The following is a 26,636-nucleotide window of genomic DNA, read 5'->3' as shown; positions in this document are numbered from 1 at the left end:
CAGCCTTTGACCATTCATTACAAGTGCCTTTTGCCTGTTTATTTTCACCAGGTATTTCTCTCTGCACCAAGGAGAGACTCAAAATCAAATTCTAGGTTTATTTTTAATGAACTGCTTATGATTTTATAGCATCAGGCTCTCACCTGTAGAGCATTGCAACATTTAAGAATAATGCTCAGCACAAGTTTTCTACCCACTGAACGCAGCTCATCATGATAGTGAAAAATAATTTAAGGGATCTTTGTAAAATTTACAAAGCTTGACATGCCTGGTTTCATTTAAAAGTCACTTTCACTTCAAGAATCCTTGCTGCAAGGATCTCAACATTTATAACTGTGCACTACGTAATCAAGGTATCCAAGTCATCTTACTTGATACCCCTAGAGGTACTTCTAGCACAAGTGGCCATCTGACCATTATTATTTGTATTATGGTAGTGCCCAGAGGCTCCAACCAAGTGCATGGCATGGCCCCAAGTGCGTCCCCAATTTACAGATGGGGAACTGAGGCACAGAGCAGCTGAGTGACCTGTCCAGGGTCACATGGACACTAGCAGAACAGAACTGAGTTCTGTTGCCCATGCCTGTCTCCTGGACCATAACACCAAGGCACACTTCCTCCCTTTCCTTACTGTTCATATAACCTTTATTATTGTACTAGCTCCGTGTTACTTTTATAATGCATTGCAAAACTAATGTGCTTTTGTTTTAAAAGGGGATGGGGAACCAGATCCTGGATGCTAGGACAGCAAGGTGGGAGGAAAGGGAGAGAATGTTTACAACTAATAAAAAGCAGGTTTTAGATTCAGAATACTTCTAGAGGATTAATTTTTGTATGAAGTGCAGAGAGATTTGTATTTACACAACGCTCTAGCACCACTTAAAATATTGCTTAAGACACCGATATCAATGCCTTCACATTTAGTTTCAAACTGGTATTATTCCAAAGCTCTGAGCTACTTTGCCATACCAAGCTGAAATGTTTCTAACCAGCTGCAGAGAAGCTGGCATTTAAAAGATCTGGTTTTCAATACTTTTCCTTGGCAGCCAGCCTAGATTCTCAACTATTATTCAATTAGCAGTTTTCTACTTAAAATTTTTACCTTACTAGTTGAACCAGCTCCAATAAACATTCTGTTTTATGTGCAGCAAACTAAATTAGGAGCAGATTCTGTGAGGACCCAGGAACTATCAACTCCTAATTCATAATAAGAGCTTGGGCAGGTCTATAGTTAACAACAAAATTTCCATTTAGATTAGATGGTTTTAATTTACTGAATTAGAATGAAAAAATCAGAATCCTTTTCCTCTCTAGTTTTTAGAATCGTGTGGGTGGCAGGAGGAGGAGGGACAGGCACGAGGGAGTGAATGAGCCATACAGAAAGATTACTTTGCTGCTATTCTCCATGACAAAGATTCTAGGAGGAATTTCAGTTGGATCTCTTTTTTGCATAGCCTAACAAAGTGCAGCACTGTCCTTCATCACAAGCGCTCTCTCATTATGTCACATGATACTGAAGACAAAATACTGCTTAGTAACTTTAGACAAGGCCCAAGTTATTTTTTTATTAAAACATACTGTTGTTCCAAAAAAAGACCCTGTATGAACTCATCTTTGAAAGAAGTAACTAGGTTCTTAGTGACTTATGTCCACATCTCTCCCCTCCAAAAAAACACTGCTCAGTTTGAAGTATCACAGTTCAGTGGTGTGATATATACAGATTTTTTACTTGTATTGCAGTGGGGCCCAGGATTCAACTGTACTAGCCGTTGTACAAACTCAGAACAAAAAGAAATGTCCATCTCTCAAAGAGCTTAGCGAAAATCAGGAGTGAAGTGCACTGGAAGGGCTGGGAGCTTAGAGAGAAGACTGGAATGGAAGAGGGTTGCAGAGGGTCAGGATTGTGGGACACCAGAAGAGCTAACGTGGAAGATCAGAACTTTAATCCCAGTGGATGCTGCAAACTCAAAACTGAAGAGCATTGGCGGAGCTGTGTTGGGACCCTCGACTGGCAAAATCAAGAGAACTTGCACAGTTGTTGAGAGATGGAGTCCATTTACTACCTACCTGTATGGCTTAATGTATGTACGGCGTTTTCGAAGTACAAAGATGATATATAAATGATAAGTAGAAATATTAGGAGGTGCTGAAAACGAGGACTGTCTGCACAGCATTGTCAGCCCCCGCTCTTCGAGCACAGAGTACAGATCCCCAAAAGTTGAGCCCTACCATTGCCTCCTATACCAAAATATTGTAGAGTAGCAGGCTGGACCTGCAGGACATCAGCTATGGAACTGGTTAATGTAGCACTACCACGGATACTATTCACAAAGTATTCGCCAGCTCTAGCTACACAGAAGTTCACGAGGAAACTGATGCAGACATGTTTACATACTGTAAGGGAAGCATTTTTTACTTTTGCAACAAACCCCATTTCTAAGGACACTCAGGAAAATGGTCTCCATCTTTACAGTAAATCCTATTAGACTTATGGTGGGGATTTGAGAAAACAAAACTTATTTTCTTTATTTAAACAAAGCCAAGAAATGAAACTCATCAGCAGATGAGACGACTTCCTTCACTTTAAATTTAACCTTCCCACCTCCCAAAAAAATAAAAAGCCGTAACTGGGGTCAATATTATTGAAATTTAATCAACTGACATGAGACGTGCTGGTTTCCACTTGCAAACCGTAATAGCTGTTTGCAACACAACACTAAACCCTTGTACAAAAGGCTAGAAATTCCTAAGAAACAGAGTCATAACTTTCACTCCAGTCAGCTCTGGCCAGAACTCTTTGTGCAGACTAGTTTTACCAACAGAATTGCCAAATCCACCTTGAAACTCTGCTTGGTGACATGATCTTGCTCCCCCCGTTAATTTGACACATTCACTGAGTCAGCAAGCAATGGCCTCTCTTTACCCTGCCCCACCATGGTGACATCATTCCCAGAGTTGTCACCACAGCAACTCTTCTCCCAGAAATGGAGCACGCAGATCTCCCTGTACAAAGGTTGCAGAGCCAGAAAAGACTGCAAGACACTGATCCCTTATGTTTCAACTGAGAAAAAAGGGGGGGGAGAGGGTCCTTAAAAATATTAGACCTAAATTGTGACTTGGAGTTTCTGAGAACCATTGCCATGGCTGAAAAAGCAAGCATGGTTTCCAAATGGTGTTCGATATAGACTGAAATTATCTTGTCAGCAAATAAGGTGATGCAAAAGAAACAGATTTCTTTCCACTATCAACAGTGTGCTCCAGTGCTAACAAAACTCCCAGTGACCATTTTCCATCCCAGGCACAAAATTTACTTCCAACTCTTTATGACGACAATATATAATTTTTCCGTCAAAGACAGTTATTCATCCTCAGCAAGTAGAATTTTACAAGGCTGATTTATAGGTGCTGTAGACCGTGGACAATTTGCCCATCAATAAATCATCATTTGGCACCGAGAACTGGTTAGTAGGTTCACAGTTTGTGGAGAGCGCATCACATTGCTTCCTGGCCCCACCTTGGCACCTCCGATTTCCAGCAGGGATAAAGGGGAAGGGAGGAATTCTGGACATGACGTAAAGGAAGAAAAAGACATCACGGCTGCAAACTCAAGTGACAGGAAGGACAGTGATGACCATGACAAAGGAGAGGAGTGAGGAAAGAAGAGTCCCATGAAGCAAAAGGAGCAGAGAATCCATCTCTGGTGCATGAATGCTGTTCAAGCAGAATTTTTGTAGCCAATGCTCAATGGAAAACTTTAACAGAGACCTACATTGTGAAGAGATAGATAACAGCAACATCTCTGAAATTGTAGGGCATCTGTATCGTATGGCTTCTTCACTGGGAAGATTGTAGGAATCCTGTCATGTTACAGGATGTTCTCAGACATTTCGTAGATGGCATGTGCCCAACAATGGCATTTCAGACTATTTTCTATGAATGGAGCACTGGACAGTAGTCCACTGTCTTCTGTTTCTGCTTCTGAATCAAGTTACAGCAAGTTCTCATGTGTCCAGGTCTCAATTTCTTCAGGTGGAAAATTAAGGTCACTAAGTAACTGTAACCAGTGTCCAAATACAGACAGTGCTGGATGCTCATTTGAGCTGGTGAACAGACAAACCCAGAGCAGGGTGACCAGACGTTCCAATAAAATCAGGACTGTCCCAATATTTAGTTGTTTGTCCTGTGTCCTGAGCAATGTATGGTTGGGAGGCCATTTGTCCCGATATTTTGCACTCCGGCTTTTTTTTTTTTTTTGGCATGCTTCAGCTCCTCCCCCCTCCAATGTGTCCTGATATTTTGTTCTTGTTATCTGGTCACCCTAACCTAGCGTCCCCATGGTGGTGGTGAAAGCATCAGAAATACCTTGATAGGGAAAGTCGAGGAAAAGATTCCAGGAACGGAGAAGACAACAGCAACCCAGTCTGTTCCCTGAGCCAGAAGGATTCAAAGTGACAATGCTACTCATTTCAGCCTTGCAGCTTTTTGCTACAAAAGTCCACACACATGTTGAAGGAAAACAAATACAGGATAAAACATGTACCATTAAAACTTGTCATGAGGTTCAGTTTTGACTGTTCAACCTGGCAAGAATTAAAAAGAAACACAAGCAAGAGCACTTGAAATGATGCACCTCATGTATGGTTATTACTGAGGTTATGCAGCATGACGTGACATCTGGAACAAGAAGATCTTAACTGAAAGAGCTGTATGCAGTAATAAAATGCTACAGTTTCAGGTAGCAACACATGAAAGGCCAAATTCATCCCTGGCATAATTCCACGGACTTCAACGGGAGTTGCATGTACTACACCAGAGCTCAAACTGGCCCAAAGTGAAACAAGCACGTATATTTAAATGAACGCCTGAAAGCAGATCTTTCCCACAAGGAAGAGACAGTTCTGGTTAAACAGCAAAGAGGCATGAAGAAGTCACAGTGCTGGAAAATTCCCAACCTTCTAGTTTAGAAGGCACCTCAAAACCATTTCATGATTGTTCAACATTAGTGGAAAGAATATTTTAATAAAATCTAATATTTTCAAGAACCTAAAATCTTTTTTTTAGAACCTAAAATCTTTTTTGGGGGGATGGGGTGCAAGGGAAGAGAGAGGGAATAAAGATCTAGTTACAGGATTTCTTGATGACTGACAATTAACAGGATATGTGGTTTATATTCCAGGGAGCAAAAGAACCCATCTGCTTTCCATCATGACCTCCTAGCCCAATTTGACATGCTCACAAGATACTATGGCATTCATCTGTAAGGAAGCCATTAGGGGGCAGAGACTTGCACTTAAGATGAGAAACAGGAAGTGCTTTTGTATCCCAAAGATGGCCAGAAATGGTGATTTATTACAGCGATGTAAAGAAACCCAATTCTCTCACCATAAAAATCAAGGTAACTTATCTCTAGTGTTACTGTGCTAACTCCTACATACTTGTTTACCAATTGGGTTGTAGCACCATGCCTCTGAGCTCCAGAAGTGCTCTCTACCCCAGTCTCTCATTCAACCTGCACTAGCCAGACCTGTGAGGCATGCTGGCACCAGACTGCTTGGCAACTGATCGGATTGTACTAACATCCCGGCTGATTATGTTCTAAAAGGAATGCATTTAAAATAAAAAAGTATTAACACCTGCTTTAAACTGGACTAGCTTAATCCAGAACTGAAGGTACCGACAGAGGCCTGAGTAAACCGGAAGCAGTATGAACGTGTGTCTCATTTAAGGGTCCATAAACAAGGATGGCGGGGCAATAATAATCTTTGAATTATAGATTCATCCTTATTCAAACCTTATTCATTAATTATCCCACTGTTTCAGTTCTTCCTGATTCCTACAGGCTTTTTGCTAGTGCTGAAGTTAGTCTATTCCCATTGGTTTTAGTTTAAACATTCTCTTAGACCAGATTAGAGCGAATGGAATGATTTACTTTTCTCGAAAATCTGGTGCTCGGTTCCATCCCCCACACCTGTTCTCTCCTGAACTGCTGTCCTGAATTTGTCTTTTTATATACATGACATGCTTGCATTTAAGTTTGTAAAGCCAGGTGTAGGTTTATAGTGCTACAGAAGGATTTTGAGAATAGTATAGGCCAATTGATGGAAGTTTAAATCTTTATCCCTGGCCTGGTCACATCTGAGGTTTTTACAGGTTTAAAAATGAGGCAAATCTGAATATTTAATGAATGTCCCCGGCAGGATGATGCCAGTGTAGGACCAGAAATTTGGATGAGGGCATCGCCAATAAGATCAGAGTTGAAGGAAAGCTCAGTCATGATCTTTGCCAGTAACCACTTTCTTAATCTGAATCCCAAAACCAGTTTTCATTTTATAATCACGTTCTGCAATCTCTAAAAGAAAGAATTTTGAGGAGTCAGAAAAAAGGCAGAGAAACTCGCTCGTGGGGGGTGATTAAAGTATATTTCTTACGGTTCATGACCAAGTTAAATGAGGTCAGCAAGGGCTGAAGTGACATGTTATTGGTGGAGACTTTGCTGCCTCTGCTGCTCATCCACCTGGTCAGTGCTTGCAGGCACTCAGTACTGGTCAAATTCTCCAAACAGAATCTTAAGAACAGCAGCAATTCACTGGGGCAGTTAGAGCCTCTGGGCCCCGATACTCATTTATGCTAATGCCCTATGCTGTTCTAACACACCCCGAGATCCCCCTGCACAGGGCTCTGGAAGGACCATGCCCCTAGTGTATGTTGAGGAGCTAGTTGGAGTGCACTGCGCTACAGCTATTCTCATCCTCCCAGGAGCCATGGAAAACACAGCATAAGTTAGAGCATACTTGCACCCATGGGGCAGGGCTCTGCACAGTCCCAGAATATGGCAGGGGAGTAGGGGGCGTTTAGAGACACCTTAGGCCCATACGCGGACACTGCTCCAAGTGCAAAGATGGAGTGACTGAGAATTACTTAACATTAAATAGCTGCCTCTTAAAACCATCTGACAGTCTGCAGGAGAGTTTGTTCTCATAGGAGTTTAGCTGTTTTAACACAAGACAACAATGTTTCTAGGAATTTAAACAGAAAACGGAGGATCTTAACCAGCCTCTTGAACGTTCTGAAGCTGGGAAAGGTTTTAAAGAGCCTGGATAGCTGAGGCCTCCTCCGTGGCCATACACCATTTAAAAGGCTTGCGTGGCCTCTGGACCGAAATAGGTTTTAAACGTTGCCAAGAGAAACTCTTCTCAGTGCAGCTTTACATAAATTATAGATGAAAGCTTCAGTTTCCATTATGTGAGCAGCTGCAGCCAGTATGCGCTAAGGAGACCTCCACGTGTCCTGCTTTCTGTCAGCCAGCTGTTTTCTACCAAACAGTGAACTGTCAGGGACATGAAACATTCACTTACCCTACCCACATGGTGCCTTCCCCTTGGCTCATGACATGCGAATTCGGAAAACAGGACATTTTTAACCACTAATCGGCCAGGCTGTGTTCAGCTGATATCCTTATTAATTCATGTTTCTGTAGAGTCTCTTTCTTGAAGGCTCACAAAAAAAACTTTCACAAGTTCTATACATACAAGAATTACAAGGCCCCCTCTGGCATTCACAAAACAGACTGCATAACAGAGGGGATGGGGATCATTAGCCAAGGATGTCAGCTAAACTCCCTGCTGTTACAGAAACAATCACAAGATCTTTAGTGTCTAGACAGAGTAGAGAGGAACTTGGTTGTCTATTATTCAGAGGAGCCTTTGAAAAACAGACCTACATCCAGAGAAAGCACGGAATTAAATTTTATCTGTCTTGGAAAGACCAAGGGCTGAGTCAGCCCTGCTGTGATTTGAACCTGTGGAGTAATGTATAGGTGTAACAAGCCTAATTCTCTGCCAGCTGTTTAATTATCCCTTCTGGTTAGATGATTCACTACCCCAAGAGAATATTTCAACTGCTTGAGTTAAGACAGAGGAAGTGATGCACTGCTTCTCTCCAATTTGTTGCGCACACCTCACAGATCAGCACTCTACACCTCAACTCCCTGGTCTCTCGCCCACTAACACCGTAGCACTGGAAAGACGACTTGCACTCCTCATTACCTTGGTTTCCAAAAGAACATGTGGAGAAAACATCAAGGTCATTTGAAAGCAATGTAATAAAGCTCAGATTACCAGATTTTTCCTCTCCTTTCCCTCCCTCAAAAACCAAGGACACAGCTTTATCCTTTTGTTATGAAAGACTATCTGCCAGACCTGTGAAATGGATGGTGGGGGGCCTAGATTCCTTTTGTAAGAAATGTAGCTCAAAATAAAGCATCAGAAATAAACACAGTACCTGGCAAACAGATAAAGCACTCAGTAGAGGCAACAATATGGTTGCAAAGGCTATATGAAATCCATGTCTACATGCATAATTTTCTATACTTAAAAATAACCAGCATCACCCAGCCAGTCACAAGGCCTGTGAGAACCATTCAGGTCTGGAAGTATAACATGGAAATGTACATGCAAGTTTGATTTAGTCTTTATTCAATACTGCTTAGCATTAAGCTGCATTAACACTAGACACTGCAAATTGGCATAGCCTCACACACAGCCTAACTCTTGTGACATAACACAGTTTGGGTTTCCTCTGCTTTATGGCTGGGAGGAAAAGGAGGACCAATTACAACAGGCAATTTGTGGAACAAGAAAGTCAGCCAATATAAAAATGCCACGGCTCTCTTCTCAAAAGCAAAGGCTTTTGCTTCAGACATTCATTTTGGACAGTGACTGAGACTAGACCTGGTGGAGTTGTCTGGGCTTATCTGCACGGAGGCAGTTTTGTTTTGCAAAGGATTATTTTTGAACACCTCGATGGAATCCTCCTCAGAGGTGACTATGAAGGGCAGCCACTCTGTGCTGAAATTGGGGGCCTTCCCTTCCCCTGCCAGATGCATTCAGCTACAGATGCATTCCCACCGACCTTGGATATTAACAACCCTCTGTTCTGAATCTCTCTGCAACTCCTTCCTTGATGCAAATGACAGAGACAGGGAATGAAAGTTCAGCAGAGGCTTGAAATATTCATTCTGTGCTTTGCATCAAGCCTGCAATTTCATACCAATGTTCCTCCCAAGATGAGCTCTCAAGGTCACCAACAGCAAGCCCTAATGCACCAATTCAAAACAAAAACTTCAGGGAATGAGGAACCCAGGGTTAGTCTCCAGCTGTATTTTACAGATGTGCTGATCATATTTATTAACCAATTTATCAGAGAAAAGACTGATCGTTGAGAGACCCATTCATATGAACAATGGTCATGAGGCCAGCTACCATAGCTATAACTAACAAGCACAAAGCATTCCTGTATATATCTGCTAAATGTACAGGGGACCTCCCTGTAATAGGAGCCAGCTAGGGCTCAGAGTTGGGGAATAGGAGCCTGGGTTCTATTCTTAACTCTAGCACTAAATCACCATGCCCTTAACTATCTACTTATATGGGCCCATTCTTGTTGAATTGGAACACCTCATAAACAATAAGTTTACCTTTCCAAGAACCTTGTAAGGTAGGAAACAGTTGTCTCCCTTTGTACAGACAACAAAATTAAGATGACGATTAAATGACTTGCCCAAGGTCATACAATCTGTGGCTTAGAAACTGAGCTCCTGAATCCCAGCCCACTACCTTACCCATAAGGTCATCCTTCCTTTTCTAGCTTCCCCATCAGTAAAGCAGGGGAACGATACTCACCTATCTTTGTAAAGGCACCTGTAGCACTCTCAGAGAAAAGGCATTAGAGAAGAGCAAAGTATTTTCTTTTATTACAGAAGAGATTTCCTGCATGAACAGGCTCTACGTTTTCCAGCCATGGCTACAGCACATAATGCCGCTTTGCTTGGGGAAAAAAAGTAAATGAAATTTACGCCATTTGCACTGGTTAATATAAAAATCTCTAGCAGAGGAAGAGTTATGAGATGAGGCTCAAATGCACCTATACTGTTGCGGACACACCCTTCACAGAGAGACTCCAACATTACCTCATCCTCGCTCTCGACTTTGGGATTGCTGGCGGTCCGTTTCAAATTGCTGCTCAGGCTGATGCTAGCTGTGGCGTCTGACTTGGACCTCTGGTGAGTCCTTTTGGAAGGTGACAATCCCATGTCGGGCGCCGGGCTCAGAGACGGCAGCTCCCTCTTTTTGTGAGCTGGCTTCAACTCATCAGAAAGGATGAGCTTCCGCAGCTTGGTCCCACGGGAGTGTCGCTGAGTTGAGATGTGCATGTCCGAGGAGTAGGCACCCAGGAGCAGGGCACACTGGAGGGAAAAGTTGATGCTTTGCCGACAGCGGTGCACAATGTAGGGTTTGATAGCATCGCCAACATCTTCATCCATATGGATGTACATGTTTAGAAGCTGTGGCAGGTAGAAGTCCACCTCCTCGTTCCTAAAGCAAAACAACCTATTTCCAATATAAGCTTGTACCCCCGGCTCTTTTGAATTGTACAAGTATGAAATGGCCATGGAGATATCAAAGAGTTTGGATTCAAAGAGCCTGAGCAGCCAGGACTGCTTAGCCGAGTTGTTCTTCTGCCGCCTCCGGGCGCTTTTCACTGTGTTGGCCATGGTCTCATCCTCCTCCCGGATCCTGGAAGGCGTGCCAGGTGGGTCGTCCAAGCATTTGATTTCACAGCCATCTCCAACGTCTCCATTGACTAGTTCCAGGTTGGTCCGTGGAGCACTCTCCGTTTCGTTGACATCATCTGATTTAGCCACACTGTCTGAGGAGACCCCATGCATCAGCTTGACCTTCTCCAGGACCTCTTCACAGGCTTTCTTCGCCACCTCAGGGTCGATAACCGCCAACTCCCCAACGCCTTCTCTGATGACACTGAGAGGAGTCCCTCCATTTCCTTGCAGCACTGGGCCGGATGACTGATCCACCGCTGTCCCAGGGGCTGCGTCTACAATAGCGTCACCCATAGCAGTTGGCAGGTCTGCACACTTCAAAGCTGAAATGAAAGCAATGGGAAAGATAGTCAATGGCACCATTCTGGGAAGGGGAGAGAGAGCATCTGCCCATTAACCTGCTGCTGAGCCTGCTAGGTGCATTTTGGTGCACTCTTTTTGAGATGTACCTCAGAAGATATTTAGAGTTGAGACAATCTGGAGTGAACATTTTTTGGCTAGGGTCTTGTCTGCAGAGGGATGGCACGCCCATTGGTGCAACTACAATAGGGAAAACCTCTAGTATATGCACAATTTATAGCAATGAGGCTTATCTTGAAGTAGATCACATTTGGCCTTTAGACTACTTCTCAAGGCCCTTTCTGCCAAGCCTTGATTTGCAAAAAGCAAAAGAAAATAACCAGGAAACTCTTTTAACCTCACACTAAAGGAATTTTGCAAGGTTACGTAGCCATTAATGGGATTATGGCTTTATACGCCCAGCTGGGTGTATCCAATGCGCTTTGTTCATAACTAGAATGTAATAAATCCCTCCCCGCTCAGCTTTTATCATTTTAATTCCCCCTTGTGACAGATTAATACTTAGCGCTTACCTAGCACTTTGAACGTTAGTCGCCTGACACTCCTGGGAGGTAGGTAAGTGTTATCCCTGTATTATGCTGAGAAATTGAGACTAAGTGACTTGCAAGAACAACAATTAGAAGAATTCCTGCTCCAAGCCCCACATTCAGATGCCTGGCCTATGCCCCACCTCCTACAATTCACACGTTTTTAATATTACTTTTTTTAAAAAATAAAGCTAAAACCAAGAGTTGGAAACACTTCCTACTTTTGTCATCTCAATCATAACTGCAACAAAAATCCTACTACAGTCAACCAGAAACAAGGAAACCCAGGGCCAAGTGGAAGTATCTTTTTTTAACCAGACATTCCTTTCAATAAATGTTTGTTATTGCAGTTCTGACCACTTTCCTTTCCTTGCTATACGGTACAAGAAGATAGCTATCAATCACCATATAGTAACACCATCTTTTTCAAATGTATAAGTATTTTGGTAGGATACCTATTTCCTGCCCCCTCACAGTCACATCCAAACTCAGTAGAATTATTTGCTGTGGAAAGAGTTCACTGAACAGTTTTCAGCCTCTCTATTCCCAATCTGACTCCAGACTCCATATTTACAGCCTACAAAATCCTTACTGGCAGGGCACAGGGCCTAGGACAAGAGACTTCCCTGCTAATTTAATTACTTGGTTTATTTATTTCTAAGAGTGAATACCATGTTTATCTGCTAATCTATGACATAAACCACTTGAGGGCAACCAATCACATGGTTACTTCCGCATACTGCCAGAAAATCCATTCTTCTTCTTCTTCCCCACCCACCTTTAAGAAAAAAGCCATTTCTCTTTGTAGATTCAGAAGATAATCCTGAAACAAATTAATGAGAGGGCCTTAAGTTAGTTTTCCTAAGACTGATTGTTTACTGTAACTGTCCAACCAAAGCTTAACATCTAAAGCAGAGGTAGTCTGTTTTTTGTCAAGGCCCAAATTTCTTGGTCAAGATATAGTCAAGGTCCAAACTCCAGAGAAAATAATGAAGAAGAAAAAAAAAAAAAGAAAAAACCTATAATGATAATAGTAAGTAAATAAAAAGATTTTGGGGTCTGTTCAAAAGGGTATAGCGGTCTGGATTTTCCCCAGTCTAAGGAATTAAAGATAGATCCAGTGCTGTGCCATTAGCATCGGGAGAATCCTTTCAACTTTCTGTACCTCCATTTCCCCATCTGTGTAATGGGAATATCTCCTCACATCCCACAGCTGTTGGGAAGATTTTCTATCTAAGGTACTTATTAGGTCCCCTTGTATCTGAGTTCAGACTCACAGTCTGCATTTATCCTCAACATGCACAAGGTAGGAAAGAACCAGTCTTCTCATTTTACAGATAAGGAACTGAGGTACAGAGAAGCTAAGTGACCCCTCAAAGTCACAGAGGAAGTTTGGGGCAGAGCAGAGACTTGAATGCAGGTCTCCAAGTCCTAGGCTAGTACCCTAACCACTAGATCATCCTCTCTCTCACTTAGGTAAAGTTCTAATAATTACATTCCTATCTTATTGTCCTTGGCTTGCCATGACGAGAGAGGAGGAATGAATTCATTGGCAAAAATATCCAAGAGTTTCTTTTCAAATACTGGAATTGAATACAAGTAATATAGGGATGCTTAGCCATTAACTTATCTATTTCTGTAAAATGAAGATTTTCTCCTCTTCTTCTAACAAAAGAACTGCTTTAGTTCTAACTTCTGGGTAAATGAAGTTTGATCAAATCTCAGCAAGGTCCTATCAATCTTTCTAGCCATTTGAAGTGATGTAACTACATCTTTCACCCCTTCTGCACAGAAGTAACATACACAGCATTTGTAAGTTACTTTTCCTGTGTGCGCACCATTTCCTTTGGTGCCTACCCTACATGCCTAGAATGTTTGTGGTAATTAGCTCCTAATCATCCGGAAAACACAAAGTTATTTTCCCTCCTTAATTAGCTCTGCTTTGCCCCATGAAAACTCAACACTATCAATACATGGACAAGGGAGAGCTCTTCCTCTATATTTCAACAAAGGACTAGGACTGTGGCACAAAAGCAGGTATTGTCGTTTGCCTATGACAGGGGGAAGCCATTCCAAGGGATCTCTGCAAGCTGGAATCCTTAAAATGTTAACATCAAGCCAACTGGGATGACAAACACCGACTAATAAAAAATCAGCTGTGGCATCTGTTAAAGACCAACCCTAGATCATCAGCCACATGCCAAGTGCAAAAGTACCTTTTATACCATGCTAACCAGTCATCCCTGACTAATATAACAATCTAACATACAATCACAGAGGGCTTTTATAGTCCCAGACTCTCTGGGGGGAGGAGGGGGGGTTGGGGTTTTTTGGATGCAGAGAAATGCTTTGGACAAGTTTCTTGATAGGCTGCAGAGGAAAAATACTATAGGGATCCAATTAAACAACTGTTTCCCCACAAGCTTATTTTTAAACTTAAGTATACGAAAGCTAGGAAGGAAGCATGGCCATGCGGTTAAGACACTGGACTGAGACTCAGGAGATCTAAGCTCAGTTCCCATCTCTGCGTGACCCTGAGCAAATCACTTCATCTCCCTGTGTTTCAGTCCCCCTCCATCTCCCTCCCCCTAATGCCCAAAAATCAGTCTTGTCTATTCTGCACTCCAGAACGGGTATGGTCCCTTACTACACGTACATACAGTATCTAGCGCAACGGAGGGGCGCTGTACTACAAATAAAATAACAAGGGCCAGTATTAGGCCTAGCAGAGTAATAAGTATTATTCTGTACCAGCTTTGCAACACATCAGCCAAAAGAAGACCTGGAAGGGAGTAAAATACACCAGCTAGCAACAGGTCCAGATAAGGAAGCAACTCCATGGTCTAATTTCTACACCCTTTCAGCAGCACCTTCTTCCCTAAACCATAAGATGGTCCCTGGTTAAAGGGTCATAAAAGTTGGAGGTGTGCATGCTCAGTGGACCCTATTAGAAATAGAAATGTTTAAGATTTTATCTTTAATTTATTTAAACGCCCCAGAACACCTATGTCATGTTCCAGAATCATTAGAGACAAGAAAACGATCACACTGAAATGCTGAGCTGTAAAACCTCCGTAAAGCTTCCATGACTTGGGCTACTGCACCCCGTGTGTCATCTAGAACAGCTTTATACATGTCATCTAGATTCCCATCAAGGCACATGGTGGCTTCCACCACTGTGTAAACCTCGAAATGCAGCAGCTGCAAAGCCCAGAACAATTCCCCAAATCCTTTATCACCCCCACACAGCCCAAAAGGCTTCTCTTTGGGAAGCAATGCTTGCTCAGGAACACCACAACAAAAGGCACTGCTTATAAGCGGTGCTAAATCAGCAACAAAAGGAGAAACATGGCGAGAGACTTGCAACCACTCAGTGGGTTCAGTAGGGTGACTAGATGTCCTCATTTTATAGGGACAGTCCCAATTTTGGGGTCTTTTTCTTATATGGGCTCCTATTACCCCCCACCCCCGTCCTGATTTTCAACACTTGCTGTCTGGTCACCCTAGGGTTCAGCTTGGATTAGAGAACCGCGAGAGCCAAATTAAACATACAGGCCTACTGGGTCCCCTCCCCATGGCAGTTCTAGCACTGGAACCAGTGCAGGGCATTTCTTTAGTCCTTAGAACTAAAGTTTAAAGCCAGGATTGTCTGACTTATTTCTGTATCTCCTGGACACAATCTATTCTAGATCAACCATCTCGCACCTGGTTTAGTCAGTGATATGTCTGTAATTGGGACAGTTTGGAGAAAGCCAAAGAAATATCTCCCTCTCTAAATGCTCCATAACATCCCAACTAGGGAATGCATGCATTGTTTGCCTTCATCCTCCTCTATATTTTTCTGTGATTCTCAACAGTTGGTTAAACATATTACAGTGTGCTATTTACCTCAGTTTGCAGCTTTGAGACCTCAGCTTAGCTCCCCCATTCTAAATCGCTGTGCTCATTAGGATAACAAACCCAGCAGCTAGCTACACACAATGAAGCAATATAATCTAGAAAGCAACCTGAACTGAATTCTTGTGGTTCCTACTTCACCCACAATTTCCACCCGGTGGAACTCCACAGAAGTCAGCGATTTAACACAAAAGAAAGGAAAGTGCCCAATTAATATAGAATTTCACACACGAAGCAGTGAAATGTTAACAAAGCCCTTGAAGTGCATTGTTTTTTGTCAAGTATCAGGGTGGTAGCCGTGTTAGTCTGGATCTGTAAAAGCAGCAAAGAGTTCTGTGGCACATTCTCATGCTCCAATACGTTTGTTAGTCTATAAGGTGCCACAGAACTCTTTACCATTGTTTTTTGTGACTCCTTGTAAGAGTTTAGGGAGACCTGGGACAGATTGATGGCATTTAAAAAAAAATACCCCAGTCCTGCTTGCCTTGAATAAAGACTGTTAGCACTGTAGCATTACAACTGGCAAGGAAACAGGAATACTGGATGGAGAGTCAATAAGACATCTGGTCTCTATTACACAGTGTTGCTTTTTGTTTTCCTCAGTGTTCATGATTTACTGCATCTCATTCCAGCTCCAGATATTTTTCAGAACACACTAATCGGGACGGGGAAGGAGGAGGGGGAATAAAGCAATTTCAATATACACTGAATCAAGACTTCATTTTCAATTCTGCCTTCACTATATCGACTCTCTGCATTGTCACTCCTCTTTTCAGTGGATCGCAAAGTGCTTTACAAATAATAATCCTTGCAACTTCCCCCTGAAGGTGCTATTCTTACTTTAAAAGGTGGGAAACTGAGGCACAGAGGGAAGCAACTAGCCCAAGAACACGTAGGAAGGCTGTAGCAGAATGCTATAAGCAGCATTTAAACAAAGACCATTATAAATTATTCCTATCTGAGAATGTGTCTCTCTCTTTCGAGTATGAAATTCCTTAAGTAGGAGAAAAATTCTTCTCTCGGCATCAACACAGATGGATTTCCATCCATTTTCACACCTAGCTGAACTGGATTAAACCTGAACACGATATACACGTCTCATCCATTCAAAAGCCAGACATGCTCAAGGGACAGACTCTGCCCTTAAGGCTGCACCCTGTTCTACAACGAAACATCTTCTGTGCTGTTTTTCTCACAAACTGTACTCTCAAAAAAATGTAGATTTGGCAGAAGTCAATTTTTATCCTTTCATAATTTCAAAGGATAATACTGAGATTTATTTTTAAGAATTTTTTCCTACTTTTATCAATTTAAATTTTCAAAATTTCACAAAACAATTTTAAGCATTTTTTCCCAATTTTCATTCATTTAAATGTTCACAGTTGTGGGTGGTCAGACAATTACTTAGATGCTGAGATTCAAAAAGTCTCAGCTTTATAATTGTTAAAACACAAAATCACACATCAAATAATACAAAGTGAATAGCCTTAAATCAAACTCTCACAGTTCTCAAGCAGCATTTTACCTATTCTGCCTAGCTGTCAATAATCTCTATCATCATGGATGGAAATATTTTTCCATCAGTTTCCGTGCGTACGATGAAATCAACACGTACCAATAAAACTCTAACCCTTCCAAGCCTAAGAATAAACTTTAATAATAAACAGCAGAGGAAGAGCAAGATTAAGATGTTTTTCAGTTGAGATTTTATGTGAGATGGGAAGTCAGCAAGGAGGAGAGATGAAGGGAAGCTATTCTGGGGGCCAGGAGACGCACAGACGAAAGGGTTTCCACACCAACGGTGATACTGTGAATGGGCAGAGGAGGCTAGTATTAGAGTCTTGATCCTGCCTCTGGCCCTGATCCAGCGAAGCACTTAAGTACAGGCTTAATTTATCAACTCTTTGGCCAGTAGGTTCCAGGCAGTCACCTCCTCATTTCTGTATCTGACCTGCATCTAAATTGGTGTTACAATATGGGGTCCTATCCAGAGTGTGACCCATGCTATGACACTTGTAAGGTCCAGGCTAGATGCTGAAATGAGGAGCATGGCTACCTGGAACTAGCTGCATTGTGTGAATTCCCAGGTTTGTTCCTTTCCTCTATAAATCCCCAGAAAAGAAGGACAGATTCTCCCACAATACCCAACAAGAGCATTCACAGTGCAGCACAGTTTTCCGTGGTACTAAGAATCACGGAATGTGCCCATGACAGACAGGTGGAGCCAGTAATGGCCAGTCCTGAGTCCCAGTCTCCTGCTCTAACCACTAGCCTGCACTCCAGGGTGTACGATGTAAAAACAGGAAAAGTAAAAGATGGACTGTCAATGAGTACTCAGAGACTCCTTAACATAGGAATCATAGTCGATGTGTCTTTCTGAGCCTTTGTGGTCTGCCACGTCAAGGTCAAAGGAAACCTGTAGTTGATAGATCTGTGGACACCATGTAAAATTAATCCATCTTTTTCCCCACTGAATCAATAGGGTCACCCCACACATGCATCAAAGCAGTACACCAAAACTCTAATGCACCTGCCCAGTAGCTGCTTTTCTCAATCAATAATTGTGTGTGTGTGTGTGTGGGGGGGGGGGTTATGCTCTATTGTAGGAGCCAGACAGAGTATCAGCTAAAGAGATTGTTCACCAGTGGCTTGATCCCACTTAGATACTCAGCACTAAGTACCTCATCAAAACCATTTCAGCACAAGCACAGCAGCTGGTTTTGCAAGTTTGCACTAATAATGCACTACGTGGACCTCAGATCAGGACAGAGCTCCAAATAGTTTGACAAGTGGGCTGAAGTTTCTGCTACAGTCTGACTCATAAAAAATGCTCGGGTTATAAGCGCTTGACATCTCTTCACGGTTTCGCAAGGTTTCATTTTATGCTGGATTTGATTCAGCCAACTCTGCATTACTTAAATAGTAACAAGTCTGGGGCTCATGCAACCAGGACGAGGCGCTACTCCTAAATCTGGATTAAAACAGATCTACTCTGCAGGATACGCAGCATGGAACAAAGACAAATGATATCAAAGACATGATAGAAATGACTTCTAATAAATCACTGCTCCACAATCACATGAGGGATAAAGACTAGCAGCAAACTCCTTGCACAAAAAACTCTGCATCCAAAATCTCTGTTAATAGCAAACTACTACTGTTTGTCCTTCTGTAGCACTTGTCAGAGGATTGGGGCCCTTTATTCATTTAGCTTCCCTACCCCCCTCGGAAGAAAGGATCTCATGCTGGAGTGGAGAAACGGAGGCAACCTGCCCAAAATCACAAAGGAAGCCACATCTCCCGACTCACAGATCTGTACCATAAAACCATCCTTCCTTCATTCCCTTTCCATCAGTTATAACTTGCGATGGAAAATAATTAAATCCAGTGACTTTTTTAAACTTAATTTTTCCATAATAAAAAATGTTGTGGTCCGATTTTCAGAGGTACTGTGCTACCCCAGCTCCAGCTACCCCAGTGGTCAATGAGAGCTGCAGGGGCTCAACTCCTTTGGAAATGGGATCTTAATATCCAGACTAAGCAAAATTATGAACAAGTCAAATCATCTCAGAAGGCAAAGTTTGAGACCCACCATGAACACTTTTAACTGCAGCAGCAACTCAATCAACTTGCTACTTTCAAAAACACTTCAACAATAATTTGCTCTTCTCTAGCTCTTTCATCGCCAAGTACTTTGCAAACATTAATCACCAACCTCTTTTTAATAGGGATAAATCAAAGCCTGCTCTACACAAAGTTAGGTCGACCCAGCTATGTTGCTATGGAGTGAGAAAAATCCACAGCCCTGAGCAACGTCACTAATAACTCTAGTGTACACTGTGCTACGTCAATGGAAGAATAGCACCTCTCAGGGAGGTGGATTACCCATGCTGACTGGAGAACGCCTCCCCTCAGCATAGATAGTGTTTACACTGCAGCTGTGCTTTTCAAGTGTAGACAAGTCCTAAGGTACAGTGGTGTAATCTGGTCTGGCAATTCCTATCTGGAGCAGCAGCCTGTCTCCAACAATGATCAGTACCAAACGCTGCAGAGGAAGAAACCCTGCAGCAGGCAGTTATGGGCTAAGTGCCCTGTGAGTTGCGCAGATGCACGGCAGCCTTCTTAGCGCCACACAGGCGCTCAGGAAACCTGCCTGGGGACTTGCCGCGGCCGGGACATGGCCAGCCCAGCCCTGATCAAGCCGCAACCAGGGCACCCTGGCCCGGCCCTGCCACCACATCCCTCCCCCGGCCCAAACACAGCCCAGCCCAGACCTCCCGGGGGAGGGGCACCTGTCCTGCAACCCCAGCCCCAGAGATGCTGTGGGGAGAGAGCTGGGAGGAGTCATCTCTCCCTGTCGTAGCCCCAGAGCACCCTCCTGCATCCCAAACCCCTCATTCCCAGCCCCACCCCAGAGCTTGCACCTCCAGCCTGAGCCTTCACACACCTGCACCCCAACCCTCTGCCCTAGCCCTAAGCCCCCTCCCACACTCCACACCCTTCATCCCCACCCGAGAGCCCGCACTCCCAGTCGGAGCCCTTGCACCCCAATCCTCTGTCCCGGCCCTGAGGCCCCTCCCACACTCCAAACCCCTCGGCCCTACCCATACCACATGAACTTTGCTATGTGCACCAATACGAAGATGAGGTGTCACACATCACCTCCATATTGGTGCACATAACAAAATTCATTCCGCGCATTGGTGGGAAAAATTAGAGGGAACCCTGGTTACGGGGAAGCCTGCCCCAAGGGAGTTTCCTCCTAGCCCCTGCAACAGTTAGACGATTGTTTATGGCCTGAAGCTTGAGCTTTATATTCCTTCCAAAGCTGGTGTGTGTGTGTGTATTTACTATTTTAACAAGAATATCCTGAGTTATCAATATTGGAATTAAGAGGTGAAGTGACTTGCCCAGAGTTCGTCCAAGAGCTTGGAAGAGAACCCAGTAGACCAAGCTCCCAGGCCCCTGCTCTGACTGTTATAATGCCTCTGACAGGAGTGGCTCATCTTTAGTTGTTCCAAACATGGAGACCCACATTTAGTGCAATCTAAGGACCACAGGACTGGAGTTTCTACTAAAATCACAGTCAGATTTCCAGAGGAGAAATCAGTCTTATTACTGGAGTTTTCTATCTCCATCAAGTGGAAGCTGAAGTCTTAGGCCCTGATCCTGCAGCTGGATCCACACAGGCAGATCCCTTGAACCCACATGAACCACTGACTTCAGTTATTATTACTAGATGTGGAACACAGTTAGCAATATAAAAATAGTACATTGCCCAGCTCATAGAGCCAGAGTAGGTGAAATCTCTCAGCTTTCCTAGACATTAACAAGACCATTAAGACAAAAGAGCAGAATCACCTGAGAAGGGACTGGGAGTAAGGATTCCCAGTCCTGTTCCCAATTCTGCAACTGACTTGCTTTGTGACTTCGGGCAAATTATTTCACCCAGCTGTTCCTTAAGTTTTACTGTGTGTAGAACACTTTGAGATCCTCAGACAGCAAATGCTATGAGAGTGCAAAGTATTACCTGTGTCTAGATACCAGAAGATGAATGAATGGATAGTGCAATACATATTGACCATTTGACTCTAAAGCCTACAGAACTATCAACTTGGAGCATCTTCTGTAGGAACAGATCAGAAGAACATAAGAACGGCCATACTGGGTCAGACCAAAGGTCCATCTAACCCAATATCCTGTCTTCTGACAGAGACCAATGCCAGGTGCCCCAGAGGGAATGAAGAGAGGTAATCAGGTGATATCAGGTCTGCTGGTATATTGTCTACCGTGAAAATATGTTAATAAAAACTGCCTCTCAGAAGGCCACTTGCCTAGTATCATAGAATGTCAGGGTTGGAAGGGACCTCAGGAGTCATCTAGTCCAACCCCCTGCTCAAAGCAGGACCAATCCCCAGACCCCTAAATGACCCCCTCAAGGATTGAATTTACAACCCTCGGTTTAGCAGGCCAATGCTCAAACCACTGAGCTATCCCTCCCCCCATATCAAATAATTTTTAAAACCCCTAAGTAGTTCTTTCCGGCATTTACAAAGCACAGGAAGGACAAGATGGCTCAGTGGAATGGTACTGGGCTACAAAGCCCGCCACATCTAAGCTCTTCAAATTCAGCCCTGGTCATTAACGACTGAGAGATGTTATCTGAGGAGCGATAGAATGAGCTGGGGGTGAGGTCTCAGTCCAGTTCCTAAAAAAACAATCATATCAGAAGACCCAGCACAATAAGGATTTGCAGCAGAGAAGTAAATGACTGACTGGAATACAGGACTGACAAGTCATTATAATGGTTAATGTTGAAATCAGGATTGAAGCAAAGCGTAAGAGATGCTTGTATTGCCACTGTTCATACTGTACCTGGTTAAAGGGATATTCACAGGACTTTGGTCTCTGTGCACCAAATCAATCCAGCATCTTTCACCAGCACCACCATCTGTTTCTTTCTTTCTTTCTTTCACTCTCACTCACACACACACACACTATTTCTCAGAGATTATGAAGCATTTAAAACAGAAGGTCTGATTGCTTGGGGAAACAAATTACGAACGAACCCATCAGTCTGTTGCGTACCTGGTGCAATCGTATCCAACACGGCAGCTTCTCCCTCCTCGAATGCGCACACATAAATACGATCGAGCTATTCATCTTTGGCAATGCAGACTCAAGTGGATTCCCAGAGATGATTCTAATCAGCTGTTTGAAGGAGGAGAGAAAAAAAGATGCTACTCAAGCATAAAGAGATTCCCTTGTAACTGAAATAGACCAAACAAGCCCTGGCTGCTGCTTGGCTGCATTCGATAATAATCCATAGCTATTTGAATAATAAATACCAGCACTTGTAAGTCTGCAACCCAGTTGAAACCATCGCCCCTGGAAAACCTGCTTTGTCCATCCCCCAGTACTCCCAGGACAGAATCCCTCCTCCCCACCTTTACAAGAGGCTCCTTTAAGCCTTTACGTTTTCTCTTTTTCAAAAGAAGGTGAAATTTAGCTGCTGCAGCAAGACGGGTTACAAATCACATCAGAAAAAGGCAGGGCTAACCACATCACAGAGAACAAGCTCTTCTGGAGCTCAGAGGTCTGGGGGCGAGGGGCAGAATTTATTCAAAGCAATAGCTAGAAATGCCAACACAAGGATCACCACAGCCTCCCCCTCCCAGCAACTGGAAGGAAATTAAAGAGACACCAGAACAATTCCTGTCCCCAGTCCCAGCTTTGGGAAATTTCTTTTTGCCCTGGGCTGTTACTGTCAGTGGCTTAGCACCAGCTATGCCACCATAAAGAATTACAAGCCAGTTCACTGAGTGGGAAGAAGGGGGGTAACCACACGAAGTGGGGGCCACCCCAGAAAAGAGGAGGATAAATCCCTGGAAAACGGAGATGGTTACACAAGGGCAGAGAAATTCAATCACTGGAAGAAGAATCCCAGAAAGGCTGCCTAGATAGAGGGAGGCAGTGCAGAAACTGGAGAATACCCCAGGGAGGGGAGTAAATGGGGGGGACACGAGGGGCTAGTTATGGGGAAATCCCAACAAGGGACAGCTAAGCATGAGGGGCCTGGATGGCAGCCCCAGCAATGGCGAGAATAGGAGAGATTTCACTATGGGAGAAGGAGGCAGGGGGACTCTGTTAGGAGCAACCTGGGGAAAAGGTTTCAGGATGTCCTAGTTGGGGAGGGGAGCAGCTAGGGGTGGGACAGCATAGAAACTTCAAGGGTGGCAGCAACCTTGGAGACAAAGATGCATGAGGGGTCCTCAGGGAGACATGGACACAAAGTGTGGGGGGGGGAGGAGGGTGTTTGTGTGACCCCAATGAAATGGGCCCCACTGGGCAGGGGGAAGATGGAGGACCTAGAAGGGGGACTCAAGGAGAGGGAGCCGGGGGATGATAAGGGGCTCTAAGAGGGACGGAGGAGCATGGTTCTTGGGGGGGGGGGAGGCTGAAGAGGGGGCTGGAGGGTGAACTGGAGGGGACATAGAATGGAAGAAGGGGACACTGAGTGAGGGGGTGAGCAGGCTGGAGGGGGTGAGGAGAAGCTGGGGAATTATGGGAGGGGAACCCTGGCAGGGGGGGGCAAGATGAGTCTGGAAAGGGGATGAGGGGAAATTGGAGGGAGAAAGGAGGCAGGGGACCAAGAGGAGGGTGCGGGCAGTCGGGGGTGCAGAGGACTCAGAGATGGGGTTGGGGAAGTGCAGGGCAGGGGACCCAGAGAGAGGGTTGCGGGATGGAGGAGCAGGGGACCCAGCGGGGGGAGGGTTTGCGGGGAGGCAGGGGACTCAGCGGGGGGAGGGGGTTGATAGCAGTCGGGGGTGCCGGGGACCCAGCGGAGGGGGTTGCACGGAGGCAGGGGACCCAGCGGAGGGGGACTTGCGGGCAGTCGGGGTGCAGGGGACCCAGCGGGGGGTGAGGGGATGCAGGGGACCCGGCGGGAGGGCTGCGGGGGCCCGTCGAGGAGGGGGGTGCAGGGGGACCCGGCGGGGGGGCGTTGCGAGGAGGGGAGGACTCAGACAGGGGGTGACGGGACGCGGGGGAGCGGGGACAGGGGACCCAGCGGAGGGGGAGTTGCGGGCAGTCGGGGTGCAGGGGCCGGAGGAGGGGTGCAGAAGGACCCAGCGGGGGGATGCAGGGGACCCAGCGGGAGGGTGCAGGAGGAGGACTCAGACAGGGGCTACGGGAAGCGGGAGGCGGGGGCAGGGGACCCAGCGGAGGGGATGCAGGGGCCCCAGCGGGGAGTTGCAGGAGGAGAGGACTCAGACAGGGGCTATGGGAAGTGGGGAGCGGGGGCAGGGGACCCAGCGGAGGGGTGAGGGGATGCAGGGGACCCAGCGGGGGGGGGTTGCGAGGAGGGAGAGGACTCAGACAGGGGGCTACGGGAAGCGGGGAGCGGGGGCAGGGGACCCAGCGGGGGATGCAGGGGCCCCAGCAGGGGTGCAGGAGGAGGACTCAGACAGGGGCTGCAGGAAGCGGGAAGCGGGGGCAGGGCAGGGGACCCAGCGGGGATGCAGGGGGCCCGGCGGGGGTTGCGAGGAGGAGGACTCAGACAGGGGCTACAGGAAGCGGGGAGCGGGGGCAGGGGACCCAGCGGAGGGGATGCAGGGCAGTCAGGGGTGCAGGGAGGAGGACCCAGACAGGGGCCAGAGGGGAGTGCAGGGGACCCAGCGGGGTTGCGAGGAGGAGGACTCAGACAGGGGTTACGGGAAGCGGGAGCAGGGGCAGGGGACCCAGCGGGGAGTTGCAGGGGCCCCAGCGGGGTTGGGAGGAGGACTCAGACAGGGGTTACGGGAAGCGGGCAGAGGACCCAGGGGATGCAGGGGCCCGGTGGGGGTTGCGAGGAGGAGGACTCAGACAGGGGTTACGGGAAGCGGGGGCAGGGGAACGCTGTGGGGAGCGGGGCCCCTGTGGGGGGTCAGGGGGTGCTGAGGGGGGCAGAGGAGCCCGGGGGGGCGCAGGGGGAGCGAGGGGTCCCCTATGGGGGGCCCCGCGGGGGACTCCCCTCCCCCCGCCGCGGAGCCTGCCCTGTCGCTCACCTGCCGGCGGGGGACGCGGCTCCCTCCCCGGCCGGGACCCGCCGGCAGCAGCCGCCGCAGCCTCCGCACAGCAGCAGGCCCCAGCTCCGGGGCTGCCCAGCGCGCCGCCTGAGGGGCCTTCACACACACCCGCACCGCAGGGACGGAGCGAGGCGCCCCAAAAATCACCCCGCCCCAGAGTCCCCTTCCCGCGCGCTCACGGGGGACCCCCTCCCCTCCTCCTCGCAGGTGGAGGTGCTACGACGCAAGGACCCCGGACACCCATAGAAACCTATGGGCTCTGCAGGGGTGGCTACTTCACTGCCTGACCAGAAAGGGGCCCAGGCGCGTCCATGGCTCAGGCAGGCTGCAGCGGGGGCAGGAGGACTGGTGGTTGGGGGCGTTGCACAAGGGAGACAAACTGCATGTGACATAAACGCAGCACAGATGCGTCTCTGCCTCCCTGGGCTTTGCAGGGACTCCGAGTGGCGTTGTGGGCAAAGAAAGACAATTGTGCAACTTTGGGCACGTTTCACTATTGCACTTCTTTTAAAAAAAATGCATTTCTTCAGTAGCCATAAACTTTGCAATGTTAGTTGGGGGGGTTATCCACAGTTTTTCAGGGGAGTTTGGTCACCGTCCATGGAACAGGTCCCCCTCCCAGCCCTTGTATTTTTTGGTGGTTGTTTGCTCCAGATTTTAATTGAGGGTGGCTGTGGGATTAGACACTGAAGTTTTTAGTGTTTGTAATTTTTTTTCGAGGGGGCAGAATTTTGGTTTGTTTTTCATTACCCATACATCTTGCACTTTTTTGGTTGGGAAGTATTTTTAGTAGCTAAAGCCTGGATCCTGCAAAGACTTGCACAGTGCTTCGCTCTAGGCATTGTGGGTAGTAATAAGAATAATACTTTAGTTGTTATCTAGTACTATTCATCAGCAGACCTAAAGGTGCTGTATCATTTCCCTCACTTTGCAGAGGGGGGAAATGAGGGTAAGTGACTGGCCACCTGGCACGCCCCAGAATAAAATCCAAATTTCCCAACCCTAGTTCAGCACTCTAGCCACTACGCCACAGTGCCTGGTGCTGTAATACTCAAAAGGACAACTCACAGTGTGTAAAGTTAAGCACACTAATAGAGCCCAGAACCTGCAAATACCACGCATGCTTAACTTTACTATGATGAGTATTGGGGCTCAAGGAATTCTTTTACATTCATAAATGATGCAGCAAGCACAGAGATGCAGTGGCTATGAACTGCTGAGCCTAGAGGTAGGGTGACCAGACAGCAAATGTGAAAAATCGGGATGGGGTGGGGGTCATTCATAGGAGCCTATATAAGAAAAAGACCCCAAAATCGGGACTGTCCCCATAAAATCAGGACATCTGGTCACTCTACCTAGATAGAGGTGCCAGGGCTTAGCCAGATTAATCACTGGATGAGTAGCCCTATTGGACTCAGTGAAGCTGCAGATAGGAGTGAACTTAAAGCATGTGTGTAAAGGTTTGTAGGATCAGAGCCTAAGTTGCTGGTTTGACTTGCGGTTGCAGCAATGTTTTGCTGGTCATTATTATTTGTAGTTTCATTATTTTATTATTATTCATCAACTTTGGAGTTATTATTTGAATGGTGGCGGTTGGTATGAATATTGCAGTCTCTGGTGTGCATTTTCATTTGTATTTTGGATCGCAGTATTTTACTTTCTACAGTTTTG

The 26,636-nt window shown here is 45.7% G+C and overlaps 1 protein-coding gene across 4 annotated transcripts in view; it reads right to left on the bottom strand.

Annotated features, from left to right (window-relative positions):
• Nucleotides 1-25,097, bottom strand: part of PI4KB (phosphatidylinositol 4-kinase beta) — a 56,426-nt gene extending 31,329 nt beyond the window's left edge. For 3 of the 4 annotated variants that reach the window (XM_039512655.1, XM_039512654.1, XM_039512656.1), the window contains exons 1-3: nucleotides 24,945-25,094; nucleotides 21,988-22,110; nucleotides 9,968-10,938 (exon numbers count right to left, since the gene is read on the bottom strand). In XM_039512655.1, coding sequence (XP_039368589.1) covers nucleotides 9,968-10,909 — 942 coding nt within the window. In that variant the 5' untranslated portion in view covers nucleotides 10,910-10,938; nucleotides 21,988-22,110; nucleotides 24,945-25,094. Of the gene's footprint in view, nucleotides 1-9,967; nucleotides 10,939-21,987; nucleotides 22,111-24,944 lie in introns of all 4 variants that reach the window. The other variant, XM_039512653.1, reaches the window with a different exon arrangement.
• Between the last annotated feature and the right edge of the window lie 1,539 nt (nucleotides 25,098-26,636).

Source organism: Mauremys reevesii, linkage group 24 (genome assembly GCF_016161935.1).
Source record: "Mauremys reevesii isolate NIE-2019 linkage group 24, ASM1616193v1, whole genome shotgun sequence".
NCBI lineage: Eukaryota > Metazoa > Chordata > Testudines > Geoemydidae > Mauremys > Mauremys reevesii.
The sequence above is the reverse complement of the archived record's forward strand: the minus strand, read 5'-3'. Positions and strand labels throughout refer to the sequence as shown.